Source organism: Mycetomoellerius zeteki, unplaced genomic scaffold (genome assembly GCF_001594055.1).
Source record: "Mycetomoellerius zeteki isolate Tzet28-1 unplaced genomic scaffold, Tzet1.0 scaffold19, whole genome shotgun sequence".
In the NCBI taxonomy this organism is placed as follows: Eukaryota; Metazoa; Arthropoda; class Insecta; order Hymenoptera; family Formicidae; genus Mycetomoellerius; species Mycetomoellerius zeteki.
The window spans coordinates 1,385,506-1,409,193 of record NW_017256854.1 but is presented as its reverse complement, the minus strand read 5'-3'; the positions used below and the strand labels follow the sequence as shown (position 1 = coordinate 1,409,193).

Here is a 23,688-nt window from a genome sequence, read left to right as displayed (position 1 = left end):
TTATATTAAAGAATATAAATGTAAATTATTATACAATGAATATAAATGTAAATTACAGAATATAAGTATAAATTATATGCAACTGAAGAACTGGAGAAATTGTAAGTTGGCATATATACTTACATTATTTCCGTTAGATTTATTCTCAAAAATGTATCTATTTTTCATAGAAATTATACTTTCTTCAGCTAGATAAGATATCACCTATCTTCGTAATAAACCTATTTTTCATTTTTACCTCCGTGATGCGCAAACACATATACATACACACACATACACACACACACTCATCTATCTTCCTTATAATGTGATTGTTGACTGATCGTCGTTAACTGACCCGCTTCGACCCGTGAAATGCAAGGTAATCGCTTGCTTATCCGATGTTTCATCCGGATTGCTCTGTACGACAATCGAATTCGTCACCGTACAGACGATCATTAGTTTTATTACGTCTATTTGCATTTCCTTATCGATTTTTTTACGGACGAATATACATCGACTTATTAATATTTCCAAGGATACCGAGTGTTTTATCGCACACGTCGTTTCAACATTAATTGAATCGCGTGACATTTTAAAATGATTACAAGTATCATCAATCATTGCTCATCAAAAGACGCGCGCGAGATCAATTATTATTCAAATAAAATTTCTCGTAATAATCGTGTTTCCGTCACGCTTGAGGTCGATTTGTATATCGACGAGTCGACTTTTCGTAGAGAAAAGAATGATGACGCTCGTCGTACCTTTCGATTCATTCCCGAGCGTAACGACGGGATACGTGACGCAACGTGTCCGAAAGCCATGATTAATCGAGGTTCGATGCGTCTTACGTTCGCGGTCCGCTCTGCTCCGGTCCCGGCCTTCCTGTTCCTTTTTCGGAACACACGGGCCCCGCACCGGGAATCGCGAGTGCGCCGTATATGCGTGCACCGACGCATCACGCCGCACGCAAATGGCATATGAGCTCAGAGCCTCGCAGAGGCTCCGTTCACGCGTGCACGCATGTACGTACGCTGGCCGCGGAATATAATAGCGGTAATACGATGAAACTGGGGCAGTCTTGCTTTGACGCGCGTCTTAGGAGCTTCCACCTGCTGCCCGTCGAGAGTTTCAGTCACGTTTTACTCTGTGTGACCGTTCCCGAGGTTAGTGTTTCGTTAAATGACATACGAAAATATATGTATTTCTCTGTCGCCGTAAGTAGACCTCGGAGAAGAGATCTCCGAGTTCTCTTATGTTACCTTGTGTGTCTGTACCGGAATATCCGATTAGTGCTTTTCAAACGGTGTTTTGCGAAATTGAGTTGCGCATCTACTTGTTGAGTGTGTGCTCAGAATTTGCAATTTTCTACTTTACTCGCGACTGTTTTGTGTATACTTTTTTGAAGTTAATTACATTTTTCATAGTTAATAAAAATAATTATTATATTCGTTGTGATTGATTTGTCAAAATTGAATTCTCTCTATTTCTCTCATCTCTCTCTATTTAACTATTTACCTACCTATTAAAATATTTAAAGCGTATTGAAGAATCTCATTCACAAGACAACTTTCGTTTTAATTTTGGATTGTTGATTGTTATCGAGAAAGATGTTAATCCGTGCGAAAGTGATGTTAATTAATACTGCTGTGTAACCGTTCTAATGGATTAATTCCCAGCCGTAATGGACTGTAAACTAGCGAACGTATTGGGTTGCACTCAACTTGCGTGACATTACCGTGATGAGCCGAGATGTATGATGGCCCATTAAGAAGTAAAACATACTTTTCCTCTACATTGTACGCCGTCCATTTATTCGATGAAGACGATTTAAAGTACTGAACAGCATTTTTTAAATATTCGACAAGCCGCTTTTATAAGCAATCAATTAATATATTTTTTCACGTATCTCTAGAAAAATTCTGGATAAAAATTCCCGAGACAGCGTGTATATATCAATTAAATTCAATTTTCAGACAGGTATGCATTTTTCCCAATGCTGTCTATTTAAGGGAAAGCAGATCCTCGTTTTGCATCGTGTATTTTAATACTCTAATTAATTTTCTGAATATAACTAACTATAATTTATAGTGTCAGATCACGACTGTATCGATCGCGTACGTGTGCGATGCATCTGATTGATCGAATATAATTAATACGTGTCTGCATATTATTATACATTGGCGTCGATATCTCATACTATATAAATTTGCTAGATATATTAAGCGTGAGCACATTCCTCAAATACTAATTCGTATATAATTTAAATTTTTGCCTAAATTTATAACGAACAAACTTATCGATTTTTATTAAAAAAAATCGATATAATTATCTCATTATTAAAATATTTTAATATTTTATTATAAATTGGTATAATCATCATTCGTAATAATTCGAACTTATTATTGAGTTAATGAAAGTATCGGTCGTTTCAAATTATTGCAAGTGATTAATACTTGTAATTGCAAGTTTTATTTGACAATACATCGCGTTCTGTTTTGTACATAATTAATTGGAACATGATATTAATACCTATATATTACAAGGTATAAAGATATATAAGAATCAATCATTCTTGTTATATTTATTTTTATATTGCTAATTATAAATTATTTGAAATGATTGTTGACGATAAAATAAACAAACACAATAGCGATAAAATCTAGGAATCGATATTATAGCCCATCTATTGGCACGTGTGTGCTTCTATTATATAACGACTCTACGACTCTCGCAATTTGCAGACCTGTATGTATGTCTTATCGTCTGATGTCATAGTTACAATTTCACAATGACCTCAGGTCTGGTGTGGCACGTTGCCTAGTGCGGTTTCGCGTCTTTCGTGGTTTCATTCAAGAAACATGATATCTCACTGGCACTGGTGGTACGGGGCATTCTATACGATCGATTTACAGATATTGTCACCGATTTATCACCCTTTTTGTCATACTTTACGTGATTCTCGAGCTTTATTCTTAATACATATCAATTTTATTCAAAATATTTGTACTAAGCATAACTTTAATTTTTTTATCTATCCTTTTAAGTTTTATTAAAAATTAAAAACGACGATACGTTAAAAGATCTCCGTAATTTTTGATTGTTGGAAAAGAATACTCTTCATTGAAGAGCCCTAAAATGGCCACTGCGAGAATGATTTTTACCACTATGTATGGTTTTACGATCTGCGATATATATATATATATACCTTTATTGCGATATATATACCTTATCATGCTATATTCGGAGAAATCGTTCTTCAAGAACCGTTCGGGCCACGTGCAACTTCGATTCGTTATGCGGCGATGGCGTACGCCAATTGCGATACCGCGACATAGATTGCACTTGAGAGCCTCTGTCCGGTATTTAGTCTGCGAGATGATAATTACCGACAAGCGTAATTGCCATGATTCGCGTGCTCTCGTTAGGTGTATGGTGGAATTACTGTGCTTCATGAATCTCTGCCAGCTCTAGATGTCACGATATAACCTGCTCTTCGGCGCTACTCTCACGCATGAATAATTCAATGTGATCGAGAGCATCAATATAACAACATTATAATAGAACAGCAGCGTTTATAAATCCTGATTTATGATTCTGATTTTTATTAGTTAAAAAATTTACTTATTTTTAGTTATTATTATTAAAAACAATAAAAAATCTGGCTTTTTATATTTTACAATAGAATATTTTCATTATTGATATCATTATTGTCAAATTAATCTTTAAACTCTTTGGAGTGGAATCTCACTCTAAAGGGAAGCTCAATTTTCAATCCTTAAGAGTGAGATTCACTTTAAAAGTTTTAGAGAGTATAACTGTATCTATGACATCCAATATATATATTATTATTTAAATAATTTTTTATTAGCAATAATCTTATATTTTTAATCCTGCACACAACAAATGCTATATTAACTAATCCAATATTCTTATTTTCCTTCTCGCGAAGTAATTTCGCGATAACACTCCAAACTAAATGTCTTATCTTATCTGTAATTGATTATTAGACATGGCCATGAAAATACTTTATTATTGTACTCGTCTATAATCTTTTCCGCAAGTTCGACATGAAATACGCTTGACCATTCGAATAACCGGTTTATCCATCGGCTGATCCATCGAGTTGACTGCGATATACGCCCCTGAAAATTCGAAAGTTGGTCAGACCGATTTCCATGCATATAAATAAATACGCATGCTCTTGCTGCCGGTGATCACAAACCGGCACCGGCGACGAAAAGCGCCGAAAGGAATAATCGATGTTGGGCCGATTGACGTGGTCGATCGCTAATTCATTGAGAAAGATTTAACCGCAGCGCGTACGTATAGAGGGATACGTTAATACGATACAAGAGCGCGGAGATTAATGAGTATGTAAATGCGTCCGGGACGAAAAAGATTCATCGAATAAAGTATATAGTACGTGATTGCCAATACGTCGCAGAATAGTGTTAAGTAAAACACGAGAATACTCGAAATGTGGTTCGCAAACGCGTCGATATTCAAGGAATACATCAAATTTTTATATTTTTCCAATAATGTTCTCTCACTTTCTATCAAGTACATGTGTTTCCGAAGATAATTCATATTGGATACGACAATTTAATTTAATTGAACATTGAAATAATAGAAAATAGATATGCACGATATTTCTATATTTATTAGAGCACTTATAATTAGATCATTTTTTGCACCTTCTTCATATCTTCATTATATATTCTACAAATAATTAAGTCTTGAATTAAATTTTTGAAAAAGTACAGTCCACTTGAATATAAATGAATTTATTAAAACTTTATTGAAATTGCACATTCTGCATAATCTTTTAATTTTAATTGCTTACAAATTGCCTTGATAAATGATTTAGAAAAGGCATCTAGGTATATTACAGTCCATATTACAGTCGGAATTGTAATTAAAATTTTATTTATAGTTTAGAAGCATTTGGAAAGATCCTATATTTTGGAAGCTAGCAAAAGTGTTCATTTATCTAAATTGATGCATTTTTGTTTTTGTTTTTTTTTAATCAGATATGAAAATATGTGCTTCTGCTAGTAAAAGTTTATATTTCATTGCTTGTGAATACATTTACTTATCAAATTGGTATGTGCATATATTGACTATAGTAAATGTATATATTTACTTTACAAATTAGTTCGTTAAACCTTGCTCTATTTGCAAAATTTAACAAATATAAAAAAATGTCTGTATGAGTTTCCGCAGTTAGTGCGTAAATAATATATTTCTGAAGCGATAAGATTAATATTCGCAAACAATATTAAATTGAAATGTATCACGAAGTTAACTTACTTCGTTGGTAAATACATTTCAATTGTTTGCGAATTATATCTTATCGCGGAAACAACCGCGGAGGTGTTCATATAGACATTTTACTTACACTTATTTATTCTTGGAGTCACAAAACTATTTTTACTGTATATTTAAGTAAGTGTAATACGTACATACAGTATATGGAGAGAATTTTTTCTTAGAATTTACCCTGAAAATATGGTAGTCCTGGGACAGCGTTGTATTTCGAAGAATTTTATGTAAATTTCTCTCATTTATTAATAAAAGTATAATAAAATATAAAATAAGTTTGATTAATTTTATCGAAGTGCATGATAAAAATTGAAAATCTTTAAAATATTGTATTGTATCACAGCTATCATATTTTCAGGGTAAATTAAAAAAAAATTCTCTCCGTGTGTACAAATCTGCTTCTGTGAGAATCCCCTTGTAATTATGATAATTACTATTACCGAGTATTTCTCGCGAGTCAAGTCTAAAGATCGCACGAGAAGGGAAAGTCCCTTAACGCAAAGTGTATCTTGTCAATGCAAACCACATCAGCGAGCACGGTATAGTAATTTGAGTTTACAAAGCAAGCGAATTTAATCGGGGTGTCCGCCCACGCGTCGACAATGGGACTCGTAACTCTCGGCGGGTGAAGGACGCCGTTCTTTCCCATTTGATGGGATTACCGGTCGACAGAACGGAACCGCTTCACGGAGCATTTGACAATGGCGAGTCAAGCATTTGCCGTGACCGTGGACGGCGCCTCGAAGGGACCAGGGATTAAGAGGAATGCTATCATTGTTCACTCACGACACCGAAGCCCTAGACACATGGCTACCGTAAAGGGGGAATATTTTTATCCGTATGTTTAATTCCGCAAACGTGTTCTCATGAATTCCCTCGACGGTCCATTCAACAATGAAATTCCACGCTTGACGTTCGACTGAATGAACCCAGTTCAAAATTGTCCATAAATCTTGACAAATCGTGTGGGAATTATTTATATGCACGAACGAGAGAATGATGTTGAAAGACGTCCGAATGGCGTTTTTAAAAATTTTACATACCACTCAGGTCAGGAGGATGGGCGTTCTCACGATTTGGACAAGTAATAAAAATCGGGCATACGTCAGATGGATTTTATTGCGCGATCAAATATTAATGCCGTCCATGATTTCTTAATAATGAAGAATCGCCTCGAAGATCATCAGATCATAAATATTTCGTCGTATTAATAATACGACGTCGTTACTAGCGCGTTTACGATTTCTGCCGAAACACACTATCATCACTAAGACGAAGGTTGTAATTTTATTTTAATAATTCGTGATGTGTAACGTTTATCGAGAGAACTCGGAGAACCGCGCAAAAGATTACTGTGAGATACATATTGTTGCCGATGAAAGGAGTAACAAATGTATTTTATTCGATTATGAGAGTTTAGTGAATATAATTTTATATTGCACGATAATAAATAATACTGTAACGCACAAGAGAATCCACTCATCTTTCCCTCGTGTATTCATGTCGTATTTTTGTAAGAAATAAGACAAATGAATAGAGAAGAGAATAGAAGAGAATGTTAATTGAACCGGTTTTGTTATATACATTTATGGATTTCATTTGGACAAACAGATTTTTGCGTTAGTAATTTCATTATTAGTGAAGATTGTACTTCATATATTTTTTTTTAATTTTTATATTAATTATGATATTAACAGTAAATTATTTTTATTTCATCCGTTTTGTGAGTTTTGTTTTATCCATTTGTTTATGCAACGTTTTCCAATACAACTAATTTCTTATTTTTCTTCTTTTCTCTTTATGTCTTACATGACAATTTAATAATACAGGAAATGTGATGTGAAAGAAATGACTCATAATTCGTGATTGTCGCGAAGTATTTACGTTGCGTATGTGTTATTGCTTACGGCGGATATATTACAAATTTCTGCTGAGGGAATGTTCAAAGTACAAAATGCTTCTCGTGCCACAAGGTGCTGAGTCTAGACATACTTATGTATATTCGATACAATTGTGAAATGTTAATTTAGAATAAGGCTGAATTAGCAAATGGAAAATTAGTTGTGAGGTGATTATTATTATTTTTTTTTTTTTATTAAAGGCTTTGCTTGAGAGGCCACGTTGTCTATTAAAAAAGAAAATTAAACAAGAATATTCCTGTATGTATTAACATATCATTAATAAATCGTTATAAAATAAAAAATTAATACTTTACTTGAGTAGTTTAATTACAGCAAAAAGGAAAATAGAACACTATGATTATATTTATCTATAAAAAGCATTTTATCTTGAGCCTTAGATTCGATATTCTAAAAGTTTTTATCTTCTCACGTATAATTTCCGTATATTCACATTTATCATAAATATGAGATATATAACAAAAGCATCTTGACCGTCATTTTTAATAAGATTCTTCATTATATTCTTTTTTAAGATTAATTGCTGCGGTTTGCTCGCATATCTATAACTGGAAATTTAAAATCTTTGCGACTGACAGGAGGAAGAAAGAGAGAGAGAGAGAGAGAGAGAGAGAGAGAGAGAGAGAGAGAGAATTATAAATCGTAAATTACGTTATACAATTTATCGGATTGTAACGTTATATGTTACTTTAACATACTATATATTCGAAGTATTGTTTTACTTACAAAATAATTTAAACCTGTTTGATTGCGAATTGATTTAATTGATCCAGAGGAATATATTGATAACGTAATGCACTTCGAATAAATATATTTACATGTATATTTTATAATCATTAAATGTTACGTATGCAAAATTATTTGAATACATCCTTAGCCAGATTAATTGTTATTTATTTTTAAACGAATAAACTTTTTTTCAAATAAAGATTATTTCATAATACATAAATTACTTGAACGTCTTTTTGTTACATTAGCCAATCTAATTCTTCATGTCTTTAATGGCAAAAGGATCTCGCGCGGGAAAACGTGCCTCAACATCCATTCGCCATGCGATTTCGCGCGCGACTTTACTCTCAAGTGAGCGCAAGTGTGCATTACACATACGCGTATAATCGTGCGTAAGATTACGATGTTCCCTGCCACCATCGTCGGCGGCAGCTTCACTTACGAGCTCGCGAAGTGAATCCTGAGGCACGTGACGAATCGCTCGACACCGTGTCATCGCGACGTATCACACGAGGCGTGGAACCCCGGCAGACAGTACGCACTCTCTCACACACACCGTGATATTTATTGTCGCAAACGAAAATAAAAATAATGCGAGTGTGTATACGGCATCGGCCGCCTGTGACATCAGCCCCTCAATCAATCCGTTTTGCATGATGATGCATGAAGCGCATTCGGCGAACGTCGCGCGAGGACACTTATCTGGGTGTGGACGCGACGAACGTTGCCCATATAAATCCTTTCGCCGGCACCGTAGAATCTCGATTATCTGAGCGGTTTAACGGTACGTTCGATCCTTCGCATTACGTTCACTTAAATATTTAATTCTGACCGTATATAGAGGAAAGTTACACGCATTATATTATAAAAGATAATTACCTACTTTTTATGATTTTTTTTTGTTTTATTGTAATAATGATATGTGAAATATATGAATATCCCGAAATCAGCGAATCGAAATATAACAGCAAAAAAATTCTCGAAAGAAATAATTTTAAAAAAGTATTTGTCATTTTTTTGTTTCGAATGGTAGTTTTGGGACAGAAACTGTAAAACTGGCTACTTACAGATTACGGTTAAACGGTTGTCGACTTGCAATTTAAAAAATTATTCATTACAAAGAATGGCAAATAATTTTTAAATTTTTTTTAGTACTTTCTCGCTATGCTATTTTGATCCGCGAATTTTCGCAAATAATAATTATTTGCGTTAAAATATAATTTGAAGAGTTGATCATTTAAACATCATTATTGTTTACCGTTAATTCGATTAAAGTAAAAATGTAATAAATCTTGCGATAGTGTTGTTCTTGCATATATTTCTTCTTCCTAGAACTCATATTAATGAAATGAATGCGCATCTTTCAAGCGGACTATTCCAGACCGCAATCGATTTATAACAAGGCTATCGATAATCCTATGCAAATATTGCAATGCGAAGGTCATGTTTTATTTTCCTTCTTGCAACTACATTCGATTTGCGATTAAATGATATATGTTTGTGAATTTGAAAGTCAATTAAACTAATCAATTAATAGAAATGGGACGTTATTATTTAATTTAGAATTAAGTTAATTTTATGAAAATGAGATAATTAAAAGATTTTATTATGTTACAATGTGTTTATCAGCTGACGTCAATATATTATATTATACATATTATATATTAATATTTATGTGTTACAGATTGATTAATATATTCGAGTAATTCGAGAATATATTCGCATTTCTTAATCTAAAATAAAAAAATATAAATATATTTTACAATTTATATTTTAAAAAAATTGTATCATTGTTAACTTTGACATTTTAAAAAAGGAAGAGTTGCAAACGAAATTAAACAATGACCATCAACAATAATAAATTTAATTTCATTAATTATAACAAACGATTATGGTTAATTTTAGAAAATAAATGATTATGATTAATTTTAGAAAAGAAAGAGTTAGAAACGAAATTAAACAATGACCATCAACAATAATAAATTTAATTTCATTAATTATAACAAACGATTATGGTTAATTTTAGAAAATAAATGATTATGATTAATTTTAGAAAAGGAAGAGTTAGAAACGAAATTAAACAATAATCGTCAATAATAATAAATTTAATTTCGTTAATTATAATAAACGATTTTGATTAATTTTAGAAAATAGAAAATACGTTTGTTCCAATTTATACAATTATCTTTATTAATTTTTTAAATGTAATTTGTTTTCTGCCGATTGATCGAATTTAAGCATGATCGGTAAATCTTACTACACAATCCCGCTATTTAAACGCGATCGGTAAATTTTCTTGCAGGCAAACCACTTTAGTACATTACTGTAATCGGGTACGAGTCGAGACAATAAATTCGCATAAACATAAATGATGATTACGGGTCTACCTACGACATTGCGCGTCGCTTAGATCTGCGTACATCATACTAAGTTTATCAAGAAAATTGCACGTTTTCTTTTGATTATATATTGTTACGAACTGAAACAAATTTATGTCAATCTCGAGTATCGCAATTTCTATTTCTTTTATCTTTGGATAAGAGTATTAATACACTCGGTAAAGAAATCATATGTTATTACAGTTATTTCTAATAATCTCGGCACTTTTACAAAATGAATCTATGAAGATAACGTTGAAAGATTCTCAACGATGATATATCATTATGGTCGCGGATATACTGGTATATTCCTATATGTGTTTACCATAGCAATAACTGCGCCCTTGTTTCTTTACGATACGCGGTGGATCTCGCAGAGATTTGCTGAAAGAAAGACGAGTAAGCACAAAGGTTCCATGCAAATTGTCGGTGTGAAAAACCTGAAACACCATGAACGTAACTCGCAGAGCTCGGAATATAACACTTCTGGGATAAAGTAGTATCCGACCGACTCGTGCGTTTCAATGTTTTTAAAGAATTTGTATCACAGAATACGATTCCATTTGTCGAATGTTGTTGTACGATTGTTGTTCCGCATCTCGCACATTTTAGTGTATTTATGAACTTGTGTATCAGATTAATGAATATTTCTATTATTGTAGTGCTTGTATTATTCTATCAGAAAATTACTTTTTTGTTTCAACAATTTATTTCAAAGTGTAACTGTTTTTAATTAATATTTTACGTGTTAAGAAATTCAATAAACGTAATAAACACAGATATCAAACGTTACTATTTCATAGTTACTAATTCATAGTTTTAACGGTGCAAACTGTTCTTTATTTAGATTCCAAATATTTATTTTTATTAAAATGATAGCGCAACTCAATGAAACATTTTCTGAAAGTGTTTCTAGATCACGTTAGACTTTGGTTACCGTTTTGCAGCTATGTTTAGATCACGTTCAGCTGGCGACGATAAACTAGGTCGGATTAGCGCATTTCCTTGTGTGAGTTCTCTAGTTTATCAAAAAAGACTGTTGTCATTTCTTTTCTCATACATTTCATAATTGCGAGGATTTATTACTTTTTGCTATGCGTCAAGCATGAAAATATTATTATAATTATGAATGTTTCTTAGAATTTTCATGTAATAATATCTATTTGATATCTGTTGCATATTATATTGCAACAAGCAACGGGTATTTATTATTTACTGAACTGAAATCTGCAATTTAATTATAACATATTGTAATCTTTTATTATTCACATCTTGAATGTAAATAAATACCGTATCCAATTAATTAAAATCCGTTATTTATTGATAATATTTATTTAGATCGCGTATTGAAAATTATATGTTTATATGTATGATAATTTGAATACCAAAGCTATAAAGTTCACATGACATTATACTGTAACGCGATAATCCAAATTGATAGCTAAATTCATCAGCGTGACATAAATAACAACTATGATAATCATAATAATTAATGCTATTTCTGATAAAGGCAACCCGAAAATATTTTATTCTTCCTTCATGTTTTTGCAAATTACCTTGGCAAAGTAAATTTCACTGTCTATTTATTCAGAGAGTCGGGTATCTTTCGCTACGCACGTAATGAGCTGCCCGAATAACTTGAATGCTTGTAACCGGATTTCGCAGATAAACGGATTTTCCGCATACATAGCAGTTCATTGCGTCGCATTACGCACGTTTCATCTCACGGTGATTAAATTACATTTGGATTGCCTTGACATCAACTGTTACATGCTGGCTCTTCAAAATTATACGCAAAACTGAAACAATTAAGCGATCATTCCGATAAATTATCAATGGGATTATTTTATTTGTCGTATGAATAACGCATCTCTTTAATTTTATTCAGATGGGGCGATTACTCATATGGATGCACTTTTTGCTGTTAACCGTGCTATTAGCATCAGTGCAGAAAGCTACAGCATGCAGCTGTGCGCAGGCCCATCCTCAAACCAAGTTTTGTGAATCAGATTTTGGTAATTTCGCGGTCAATTATATGTTTCAATTTTTGATATCATAGATATTACATAGCGCGCAAAAAATAGATTGAAATTTTATTAAATATTTCAATTCTAATTTTATTCAAATATTACATTATTTTTTAACGAATTGTATTAATATCTTATTTTTGTCTATATAATAATTTTAATGACAGGAATATTAATATTCAACTTTGTATAATACTTTATATAATGTACCTTATAACTTTTAACTTCGTAACTTTATAATATACTTAATAATTTTATCTTTGTAAATTTTACATGTCTTAGATATACTGATATATGTAACTAATGTATTACAATTTTCTATAAAATCATGCGAGTGTTATGCGCTAAATAACAGCGAAAATCACTTTCCGATCTTTGTAAAAGTCGTCGGCCACAGTTAATGACGTTCTTTTGTCACAGTCGTCGTGGTGAGGGTGAAAAAGGTTCTCCCCGTGAACGACTATGAGATCGCTTACAAGGTCAAGATAAACAGGGTGTTCAAGGTGCGTATTATTGTGCCGGCGAAACGTTACCGTGCGCGGAGAGACGTTCGTCGTGTTCATCGCGAAATGCAATCTACGCTTAACCGTACGCCTCTGCTTCTTCCTCCCGCAGTCAAACCCAAAGGCCGACATGGCACTGATGCAGAACCTTTTACGGACACCGTCCACGGACTCGATGTGCGGAGTGACACTGAACGTCGGCGACACGTACGTTCTAAACGGAAGAATCGTCTCGGGAAAAGCACTCATATCGAACTGCGGGCTCTCGATAAGATGGGCCGACACGACTACCAGGCAACGCAAGGGATTGAGACAGCTCTATCAACAGGGCTGCGTGTGTGATGTAAGTGGATCATATCTTATCTGTTGTCACTTCAAAGATATTCTTTCAATTATTAATTTTTTAATATTGAAGAATATATTAGTACATACTTAAATCTATAGTGTAAAATTTAACTACACGTGAGTTGCCACTGCTCCTACTAAATATATCATTATTTTTTACCAAAACGATAGTTAAATATGACACTGTATAGTGTCAAATATAACCATTGTTTTAGTATAAAATAACGATATGATTGAGTAGGAGCAGTGGCGACTTAAGTTAAATTTGATACTATAGATTTAACAGTACACTGAAAGAAAAAACTGCTTGGCTGCTGCAGCAAATTTTTGGTTGCGTTAGCCTATCCGCAATGTCAGTATAGGATTTCGTTAGGTTAACGCAACCAAAAATTGACTGTTGCAACCAATTAAAAATGTTATGCCATATTCAGCCCATCTTTTCTTTTAGTGTATAAAAATGTTAACTAGAGAGTATCACAAGATCTTCTGCCCAGTACACTTATAGCGTTTTTCATTAGCAGAGTTGATGCACACTGTGCGCACTCATCAGTGCACTTTAAAGCTGTTGTACACAAATCGGCCTAAAAATGTACGTTTAATAAAAGTATAGAAACGAATTAAACCATAAAATTCTCAATACATTTTATTGTGGTATTTGATAAAATATACACACATTGGGTATTTTATTAATTGAGATATCTCACTTTTATATACAGATTAGGTTAGTACAACAGCTTTAATGTGAACTGAGTGCGCACCAGCTTTGCCAGTGAAAAATGCTATTAGTTAGATACTGAAGGAACAATGGTAATCCAATCTCTCTCTTAAGTTAAATAGTATTTTGTTTTGTATTAACTTTCATATATGTCAAAATGCAAATCAACCCATTTCTATGGTTAAATTGCTTAGTTTTAAAATAAACAAAAGCATATTAACATATGCTTTTAATAAGTAATAAACTAAATTTGCGCGTCTTTAGTATTCAATTGTTTAATTCTATTGTTTTAACTAAATTAATATGTGTGACATATTGAATAGGAACTTATAGAACCTATTGAATAGGAATTTATAGAAATTATAGTGGCAACCTCTAGAGAAATATAGATACATATTGAGTAGGAATAGAAATTGCAGTGGCAACCTAAATAGAAACGATTAAAAATAATTCAACTGCATATAATTTGAAATTATGAATTTAACAAGCAGCAATGCTTTAGAATTTTATTACTGACGATGACTATTGTAATAATATTACTTTTTTCTCGATATTATATTACGTTTAATTATTAATCATATTTCTATAATCTATAACTATAATCAAATTTATTGTACATTTGAAAATTAGAGAGAGTAGAATTTCTGATAAATACATCGAAATACGAATTCAATTTACGTTGAACAGGAACTTATAAATCATACGCAAAATCAAATATTTTTTCAACTGATTCCGCGAAACGTAACTCGCTGCGTGAAAGATTTAAGGCAATGAATCACGTACGCTGTAAATCTCGGTCGATTTTATACAGTCGAGAATGCTTTTCAAAAATGGAGTGTCCTAAAAATACGTATCCACGACCAAAGAACTGCGCGTATTTGTTCAATCACTGCTGACTTATGCGTGACGCGAGTTTATGCGGCTAAGAATACGAGATCGTAAGGAAGAGCGCGAAAAAAATGGCCTGGTTTTTGTATCGCAGATTCTGTATACACACTGGAGGCGCAAGGGTGCCGTGCTAGAGTCCAGCGGCGGAAAGAATTGTCTGTGGGAAAGCACGCCAGGCCCCCAAGATTGCCAAGAAAAATACGGCGTATGCATGGCGTCATTCAGCGGCTGTTCCTGGGTTCCCTCAGTCCCGTACAAGAATTGTATTAAGGAGTATCAACGTAAACGCGAGCAGCAAAGGTCACGAGAACCTTAATTGGCACTTTCGTATCGTGTTCCTTTCGTTTGTGTCCTCGTGCGAGGATGGAAAGCGAACAGAATTTATCGTTTGTAAAATGATGCGACGTGTCTGCCAGAGAATTTGATGACGGACGAGCCGCGTAATCAAATGAGAGACGATACAGCGATGTGGTATGGCGATAGTTTAATGGAAAGCTGCATGTTTGTAGCGCGTATAAATGCAAGAGACCTGAACTTCTGCTATATATTACACGGAATAATTAAGTAACACGGTAGTTTACTAATGAGTTACCGCGTACGTAGATGCGTGAGACAAAAGAGAATCCCCGTACTTTAATAATAAATAGTTTCATTAATCGTTAAAAGCAATAACACTCTGCTTTGTAAATTGCCTTTATATTTTTAGTAGTGTTTTCGAATAAAATCGGATTTATCTAAAAATGCGTTAGGTCTTTGATATTGAAAAGTAGACAAGTGAACTTTAGCACTTTACTTGTGAGGGATGCAACTGTATGTATGTTCGTTAACGATGACATTACTTTTTGGACTAATTTTTATATAGATTTTGATACCGGACAGAAACTATTGTATTGAGAAACCGATACCATGCAGTTTTAAGAATCGCCTATCGTCTGTTAAATTATTCTCGTGACTTATTGTTAGATTCGATAGTAACAGCATTGGCTAATTTTATCCTATAGTTTACAATGGCAGTTTAACTAGTTTAACACATTGTGGCTATATCACAAACAGAAAAAGTATTAGTTAATTGTTGGTAGGTCTAACCGACGTTGTGGTGCAATCGACCCTTAATTATTCGATTATTATTAACGAGGGGTAAGTTTGCATCGTTTAGATATTTTGAAACGCGTGGATATATTATATGAATTTCATCGCTGAAATATATATGAGCGACCTACTTTCACGATTATTCTCTCGTTCTTAACAAGTTGTATATATATTATGTATTGTTTATGTATATTATGTATCATTAAATTATTCCAATTATCGTTTCACGTTGTATGTAGTCTTAGACGTAAAAAATTCGTTCGTACTTTATTACACTTCATAATATTTTATGTGCATTTTAGATCTAAATTAGATCGTAGTATACATTTGTTATTTACATAGATTATTATTCATAGTTCGGAAATTATATAATGTGATGAAAACACTGAATATGCGAATCTATAATCTTATAAATATATATAGAAGGTTTTGATGTTGCGTTGTAAAAATACATTCATTGTTTTTACTTTACTATATTGTTCTATGTATCTATGGATATATAGTTCCATTAACGTTAAGTGAAAGCAATTTATGTAGATTGAAATTCAAAATATAAAATACAAAGAATGCTAAAAATTTATATATATGTGCACTTTCGAATGAAAAAATATCTATTTTTTACGTATAAACATTTTATTTAGTCTAGCTCTTAAATGTGGTACTTTTGTAAGTGTTATGTGACATGTAGAATAAAAATAAATGAAAACAGTTGTTCTTATAAACATGTCCTCATTATAATACGCCACATATCATTCTAATAAAGTTTTGGGAATCTCTATTTTTTTTTAATACGAAAAAATGAAAGTTTTAAATATGTTAATTGACTTTACTTACCATTTCGCGATGATTGGGATAATAACTCTGTTCAATCAGGGGGAAGTTGTCTTTACCTAAACGACGCTGTAGTCCCAGCAGGTGAGCAAATACCCAAGGTTTGTCCTATTTCATAGAATATGATAGCAATTACTGAAAGGTTCACTTATAATGTGCATGTAAGAAAGATATATATATATATATATGTATATAACACAAAATCGATACAGGACATGTGAAGAGCCTCACACAACATATATATTTATGCATACAACATGTACATTAAAATTTTTATCATCATCCTGTTTAATTTTTATATTTTTAATACAGATTAAATTTTGAAAATGTTTACTATTAATAAAAATAAAATAATGTTTCGATATACATATTAATTATATATACATATGTAAATATATTAACATATATTTGTTAAAGATTTTTACTTATTTGTAGACGACTGAGATCATGATATTTTTAATAAGCTTTATTTTCTTTATTATGTAAATATATTGTAAATAATAATTAGAAAATTTATAAAGACGATAATTCTACCGTAATAATATATTACCTGAAAGTTGTAAATTGCTGTGAGATTATTAACGCTAGGTACACCGCCATACATCAGACCAAGAAGAAGATTCTTGTAATCTTCTCCAGCATCTCGTAGATTTTGACGTATCAATACGAAATCAGGTTTGAACGATCTGATAACAAATAATGATAGATGCTACATATTCGTCGCTTGATATTGGTTTAACATTTTAAATAATAAGTTTACTTCTGTCTCATTACATCGTTATATTTAACATTCTATTTAAAAGTTTATAATACATTATGTACAATATTAATTAAAAAAATTTTTTAATTATTATTTTAATTTATTTCTGGATATTTAATTTCGTATTGAAGTCTAGGAAAAATGTAGAGTAATATTAAACTGTTAAAGTAATATTAAATTATAAAAGTTATGTTAAACTATTTAAATTATGCATTTTAGTTTAAAGCAGAGAATCGATAAAATGATTGGGATGCAGAAACTATTCTCAAAAAATTCATGCTCAAATTTCATCTTACCGAATAACTTTGGTCCCGTTACGATAGACAGCCATGGACACTACGGTGCCCGCCTCGCTTGCCGTCAGGGACAGTTCTCGAAATTCCGCCTGCTCCACGCGAATTTCATAATCGCCATGCAGTCTGCGTCCCCGGAAGTATTTGCTCCAGTCGGTATTCTGATCATCGATCACCAGCAAAGTGAAGCATCGGTCCTTGCTGTATGACGAGCCTCTGGTCGCGCCAGATACCGCCGCTCCCAAAATAGAAGCACCCTACGCATCATTTTAACTGTCACATACTGTGACATTCTCGGCTTGCAACATATCCGACCAAACGGAAGATTGATTATAATTAACTTCTCTATGAATGACTGAAAAATGCTTTTGAGAGAAACAGATTTAAAAGTTTTGAAAAATAGAACTAATAGAGAGATATTGAAAGAGATATTTTGAGAAAGATTTTAGAATACTACTTATTTAATCAGGATTATTATAATAACTAATTAATTATTAAATAATTATGAATAGAAATTAGATCGATAAGAATAAATCAAATGATAGAGAGGATCCTGTTTTTGAAACGCATTGTGCTTAATAATATTAATATTCATATTTGCTTTGACTGAAAATAGGATTATTCCTATTATTTAATTAATTATTATTAATTATTATTAATGTCTTTTATTCGTTTCAATAATGGTTGAGCGACGAAGTTACTTCTCATTGAATTAAATCTGATTCTGTTAGACAGAAATTGTCAGATAAATTTAAATAAGGAAAATGGAAATGAAATTAACTTGCCTGGTCGCGGGCGGCACCGGTTAAGCTCTGTACCCGTTGGAGCAAACTCTCCCGTGTCTTCGCCGGCGAGGATGGTGCGCTAGTGGTCCGCGAGCCAGGTCTCAGGTTGAGACTGAGATCGCCGCCGATGGGCTGCGGCGGTCCCTGGGGTGGAACACCCGGGATCGGCGGCTGGGTCGGCAACGGTATCGGGCCTGGTTGGGATTGCAGGGGTCGGTCCGGCACCGCTTGATACGGCTGAGACGAGTCCTGCCGGCCCACGGTGGCCATCCCAGGATCCGTGTTGGGCTCATCGTCGAGCTCTGAGCTTAGGTCCCCTGACGAGAACCTGGAAGACAAGCTATGGTGGTCGTCGTGACAGTGACAATCGGTCGGCAGGCCGCGCACTGACGCTGTCGTGTCTGACTGCGTTAAATGCACATCGATCACAGCCATTCGGTGCTGATGGGATGACGAGCATGGAGATGACGTCGGCAATGAGACTGGGCGGTCGCTAATCGGCCGGCGCTGCATGCGTGCTGCGGATCTTTATGTCTATTTCGGTTGCGAAGTAGACGGTCACGGCGTCGTTCAGTTCAAAGTAGCATATTTGTTTCTTTTTTTTTCATCCATTAGGCGGCAATCTCCTTTTTGCTCAAATGATTTGTTGCGCGTCGAATAAAATGAGCAACCTAAACGCGAACAATACCTGGGACATCCGCACGAAACCACGTTGTTGCACATTTACATCATCGATTTACATTACGTGTAAATGTGGTTACTCATAAGTAACAGCGAGATTTACGTCATAAATAAAAGCAAGAGATGAAAGACGCGATATCGCTGATGAAAGAGGAAAGGTAGCGTTATACTAACGTTGCCGTGGGTAAAGCAACGTTAGCGCGATGGTCTGATATCATGACGTGCGTCCGCAGGCTGCTGCATTTGGGGCAATGCTGGAAGCGGTATTTTTAACGAGCCGCATGCACATATCCATATTTGTCGAACACGAAAGACTTGGAATTATTAATAAGAACATGAAGATACTGTATTTGGATTCCCCGTCAATAACTTCAGGGCGCACTTTCAAGCGGAGGTTCCCAAACATCTCGATATGAACTCTTTTGATATTTAAAAGTCCCCCTTTCCAATCGATTAACAGTATATTTTTAAGAATTAATTTTATAAGATCGAAGTTTCGATACTGTAAATATAAAAAAAGTAAAGAAAAATCTTTTTTGAGCTTCCTATTATATCAACATTGCTTTATATATTTATAGATAAAAAAAATATAAAGATTAATAATATAATAAAGAAAATATAAAGATATTTCATTAAAAGTATATTTTCATATTTGTCCAAATGGGTTTAACGAAAATCCTCGCATAAATGATTTCGCACACCAGTGTGGGAACCTTCGAGTCGAGTTCAGTAATCCTAATTTTCAACACTGAAAGTTTGACATGTTGTTGCTTGCTTAATGGCCGATTCAGGTAAGCACTCGTGTCCGGCTAATTAGACAGAGGAATCTATTTTCTCTTCACGGGCGCACTATGGGAGCCGCTGAGAGCGCGCAGAATATTGAGGTATCGCGTACATTGTTTTAAAGACCGATCATTATCGTGCACACGCCAGTATGCGTAAATTGACTTCATATAAGAGGTAACTCATAAAAACAGGATTTAGCTCGGCAATGTGATACACAAGTTTTTATCAACTATATACCTTTCAACAACGTATTCACTCTCAGCAGCAGGTAAAGCGACGTTTTGGTCGAAATGTTTCCATGTCGGATTTTAATTATAGGAATCTCTGGACCTCGTCCGATAACAGACGACCGGTAATTACGTTAAAAGTGCATTAAAGCGCGCAATATAATGAGAGTATAGAGCGCTATTCGCAATTATAAGTTATTGCTTTACATTTATACGCAGTAATGAAACAAAGAAATAAGATTAAGTAACGCAAATTGCTTATTTTCATCCGCAAAAAACATTTTCTGATCAGTATTGAGAGATATGTATCGTCTCAAGTTCATTACCGATCTCATTTCTAGAAATATTTCATAAAATCAATCCGGAAGATCGACGGACGCAATACAATGCAAAATATAAAAAATGCATCGCATTTCGTTTCATGCAGATTCAAGATTCGGACTGACATTTTTCAATATGCTTGCGTCAATAAAATTACAGAAAATATACAGAAGATAACTTTAATCTTTCGGGCATACTTATATAAACATGCACAGCATCATGAGTTAAATCCACGAAATTAATAAGCGGAGGATGAAATGTCAGTCCTACAGATCTGATGTACCAACGACTCACCTCCGTTTCAGGTAGTTGACATTTGAGGTAAAGGACTGACGAAAACTGGAGAATGAAATGTTGCCGGGTGATGGAGCTGTACCACAGTACTTGGCGCAACCGCCGCGGCCGGTAATCTTGATGGTTACACCGAGCTCGTTGCTGCGACGAAACGGCTCCCGGTTTCGTTGCTCGGACCGTTAGCGATCTAGAAGATAACCCGTTTCAGTTCTTTGTCGTGGTGATGATCCTTGCACTGCTGATGATGCGACGTCGTCGCAACGCGCGAAATAGGTCGTTCGTTGTGGGTCGATGGATCGTGTCGCTAGATCCCAGATCGATGGGACCGGTTTTCTTTGCTTGATGCGTCGCGGGATAAATTTCAACGTAAGGTAATCCGAAAGGAAAGGATGAAATAAGAGGAGGTGAGGAAGGAGAAAATAAACAATCCAAGTTGAAATCTGCAAACAGAAAAGAGAATAGGATTTAAATGCCGAGTAATTGAATCAATTATACTCGTAATTATAGACGCTACGCTTATCTTGGCGCCGAGACACTATTGTGTCTCCTGATTTTTATTCACGTAAATAAAACTAATTGTATAAATAGTTGTATAAACAGATAGTTGTATTATTTGGATCCATTGAATAAATTAGAATGCGGTATTTTTTATTTAATAACAATATTATTTATACTGGTTATTATTAATTTTTTATCTTTTATTTTGTCTTTTCTATATTTGAAAAAATAAACACACATATATAGAATTTTTATTTATTAAGGTATATATTTTATAATTTAATAACACAATCAAAATTTATTAAATTTTGTTTCTATTCTATAATATTTTCGGATTATTCAAAACAAATTAATTACTTTTTTAAATCCGAAGATTCGACTTATTATACTTTTTAATATAATTCAATTCCACAATATACATATATATATATATATATACTTGAATGTGATATGATACTTGGATTCTTTACAACGCTGAGAAATTTCTGTTTGATTCGAGTGACTTAAATAAAGTGACCTATTTCTGCTATAAATGATATACTTTTATTGTACAAGATATCTTTTCGTAATTGGATTCTCTCGTGTATCAGAAATAATAAACTAGGATTATATAAAACTCACTCATCATTCTATTACTTTCTCTATGTTATGCTTTGTGAATGCTGTGCACATTATTATGATATTAACGATTTATGATATAAAAAGACATAACGAGATTAATTTTTTTTATGAATGCCTAAGGCCAGACATATTCGCGAAAATATGAAAGAAATTCAGTGAAATTTCGAGTAAAATTCACAGGGTTGGTAAAAAACATATTTTGAACATGTTTAAACAGTTTAAAATATGCTTAATTGATGTTTTTAATAAACAATATTATAAAGAAATATGTTTTAAACATATTTCTTTATAATACTGTTTAAAGCGTATTTGAAGCACTAAAAATATATTTAACAAGAAACATAATGATTTATTCTTAAAAAAAAAAAAAACACATTAGTCTTTGTCTACCCTGAAAATTCACGGAATAGATAAAACAACTCTTTCAATCTTATTTTAATTTAAAAAATTCTTTTTTAAATTTTCTCTAAAAGTTTTACGATAAAAAATTGCTGCTGTTAAATCGAGGTATAAAAAGCACTTCGAAATTACGTATTATGTATTAAGAGGGAAGAGTTAGGGATGTAACCGGTGTGACCAATGACTCGTAATATAAGGCTCATGAAAATCGATAGTCGAGGCGCAATTTTGCTTGAAATTTCTGAAATGCTTCACGGCATCGCGCGAGTACACCGGCATTTACGTATTCTTGGAACATACGCGTGGCACGGAAATGCTACTTCTATGGCTTGCTTCGTCGATCGTATCACCGGGTAGAGCGTACCTCTTCTTGAAGAGTTCTCGCGGGATAATTCTATACTCATCGCGAGAAAAGAAGCGTCGAGGAAGCAATGATACATTCCGACCGTTAATATTTGTTTCTTCCGTATTACTTCTCCGATATAGGGAGAACGTGCACGATTCGCAGAACTAGCGAAGTTCGCGTGTATCTCCAACATTCAACTTTCTTGAAGTGTTAGTCGAGAAGAGAAACTTCCCGATTCGGTTTGATAATCAAACAAACAGCTTGCAGAATGTTCCCACTTATTTTACTCTTAGTTTCATGTTTCACTGTTCATTAAACTGAGAGTAAAATGATTGTTTTTTGTACATCGTAAAATATTTCGTAAGAGTCATTCTATTATATAACATCAAAATTTTTTTAAATTTATTAATTTAAACACTATAATATAAGAGTATGTTTAGCATTTTAAAATTAAATCTAACTAAATTGGGATTTAAAGGAAAAAGGAATCAAAATATTTAAGAATATACGATGAGTGATGAGTTTGCATCAAGATCTTGCGAAGAGAAAATTCTAAATTTATCATAGAGCTTGCAGGTGAATAGATATCTGGGTCGTAGGCATTCCATATTTCATTCCGAGGCCATTCTTTAAAGTCTTAATTCAAATCTTCGTATTTTATCATCCTATAGTGATTTTAAACTGCTTCGCCTTCGCGTTTGTTGCTTCAGGAAATTCAAATCGTGTGAACGTATAATTTAAGTAAAATTATAGAGAGGTGAATCAAATGAATCAATGAGAAATAAGTTAATCTCCACTTGTACCAATTTCCATGTGATAGCATTTCGCAAGTTTCGCGGGTTAGCGTAAGACATTGCATAGAATTATCCTCGCGCCGCGAATAGCACCTACCTATTAGACCGCGAAGTGGTAAACGAGTTATAGAGCCATTACGTGTTGATGAGTT

General features: G+C 33.5%; 2 protein-coding genes across 2 annotated transcripts in view; one reads left to right on the top strand and one right to left on the bottom strand.

Annotated features, from left to right (window-relative positions):
- Positions 1 to 20,938, bottom strand: part of Syn (synapsin) — a 43,472-nt gene extending 22,534 nt beyond the window's left edge. The window contains exons 1-5 of the mRNA XM_018446930.1: positions 20,879 to 20,938; positions 18,570 to 18,897; positions 17,788 to 18,041; positions 17,282 to 17,417; positions 16,735 to 16,839 (exon numbers count right to left, since the gene is read on the bottom strand). Of these exons, the coding sequence (XP_018302432.1) occupies positions 16,735 to 16,839; positions 17,282 to 17,417; positions 17,788 to 18,041; positions 18,570 to 18,839 (765 nt within the window). The 5' untranslated portion in view covers positions 18,840 to 18,897; positions 20,879 to 20,938. The remainder of the gene's footprint in view (positions 1 to 16,734; positions 16,840 to 17,281; positions 17,418 to 17,787; positions 18,042 to 18,569; positions 18,898 to 20,878) is intronic.
- Timp (Tissue inhibitor of metalloproteases) lies at positions 1,051 to 15,324 on the top strand. Its single transcript, XM_018446929.1, has 5 exons — positions 1,051 to 1,148; positions 12,222 to 12,348; positions 12,781 to 12,863; positions 12,976 to 13,206; positions 14,906 to 15,324. The coding sequence occupies exons 2-5, from the start codon at positions 12,222 to 12,224 to the stop codon at positions 15,125 to 15,127; spliced, it is 663 nt and encodes a 220-aa protein (XP_018302431.1). The 5' UTR covers positions 1,051 to 1,148; the 3' UTR covers positions 15,128 to 15,324.
- Positions 20,939 to 23,688: the final 2,750 nt, after the last annotated feature.

Coding starts and splice junctions, on each gene's coding strand:
- Timp (XM_018446929.1), top strand. CDS start 12,222: ATGGGGCGATTACTCATATGGATGCACTTTTTGCTGTTAACCGTGCTA. Junction 12,349..12,780: donor GTTTTGTGAATCAGATTTTG/GTAATTTCGCGG, acceptor CTTTTGTCACAG/TCGTCGTGGTGAGGGTGAAA. Junction 13,207..14,905: donor AACAGGGCTGCGTGTGTGAT/GTAAGTGGATCA, acceptor TTTGTATCGCAG/ATTCTGTATACACACTGGAG.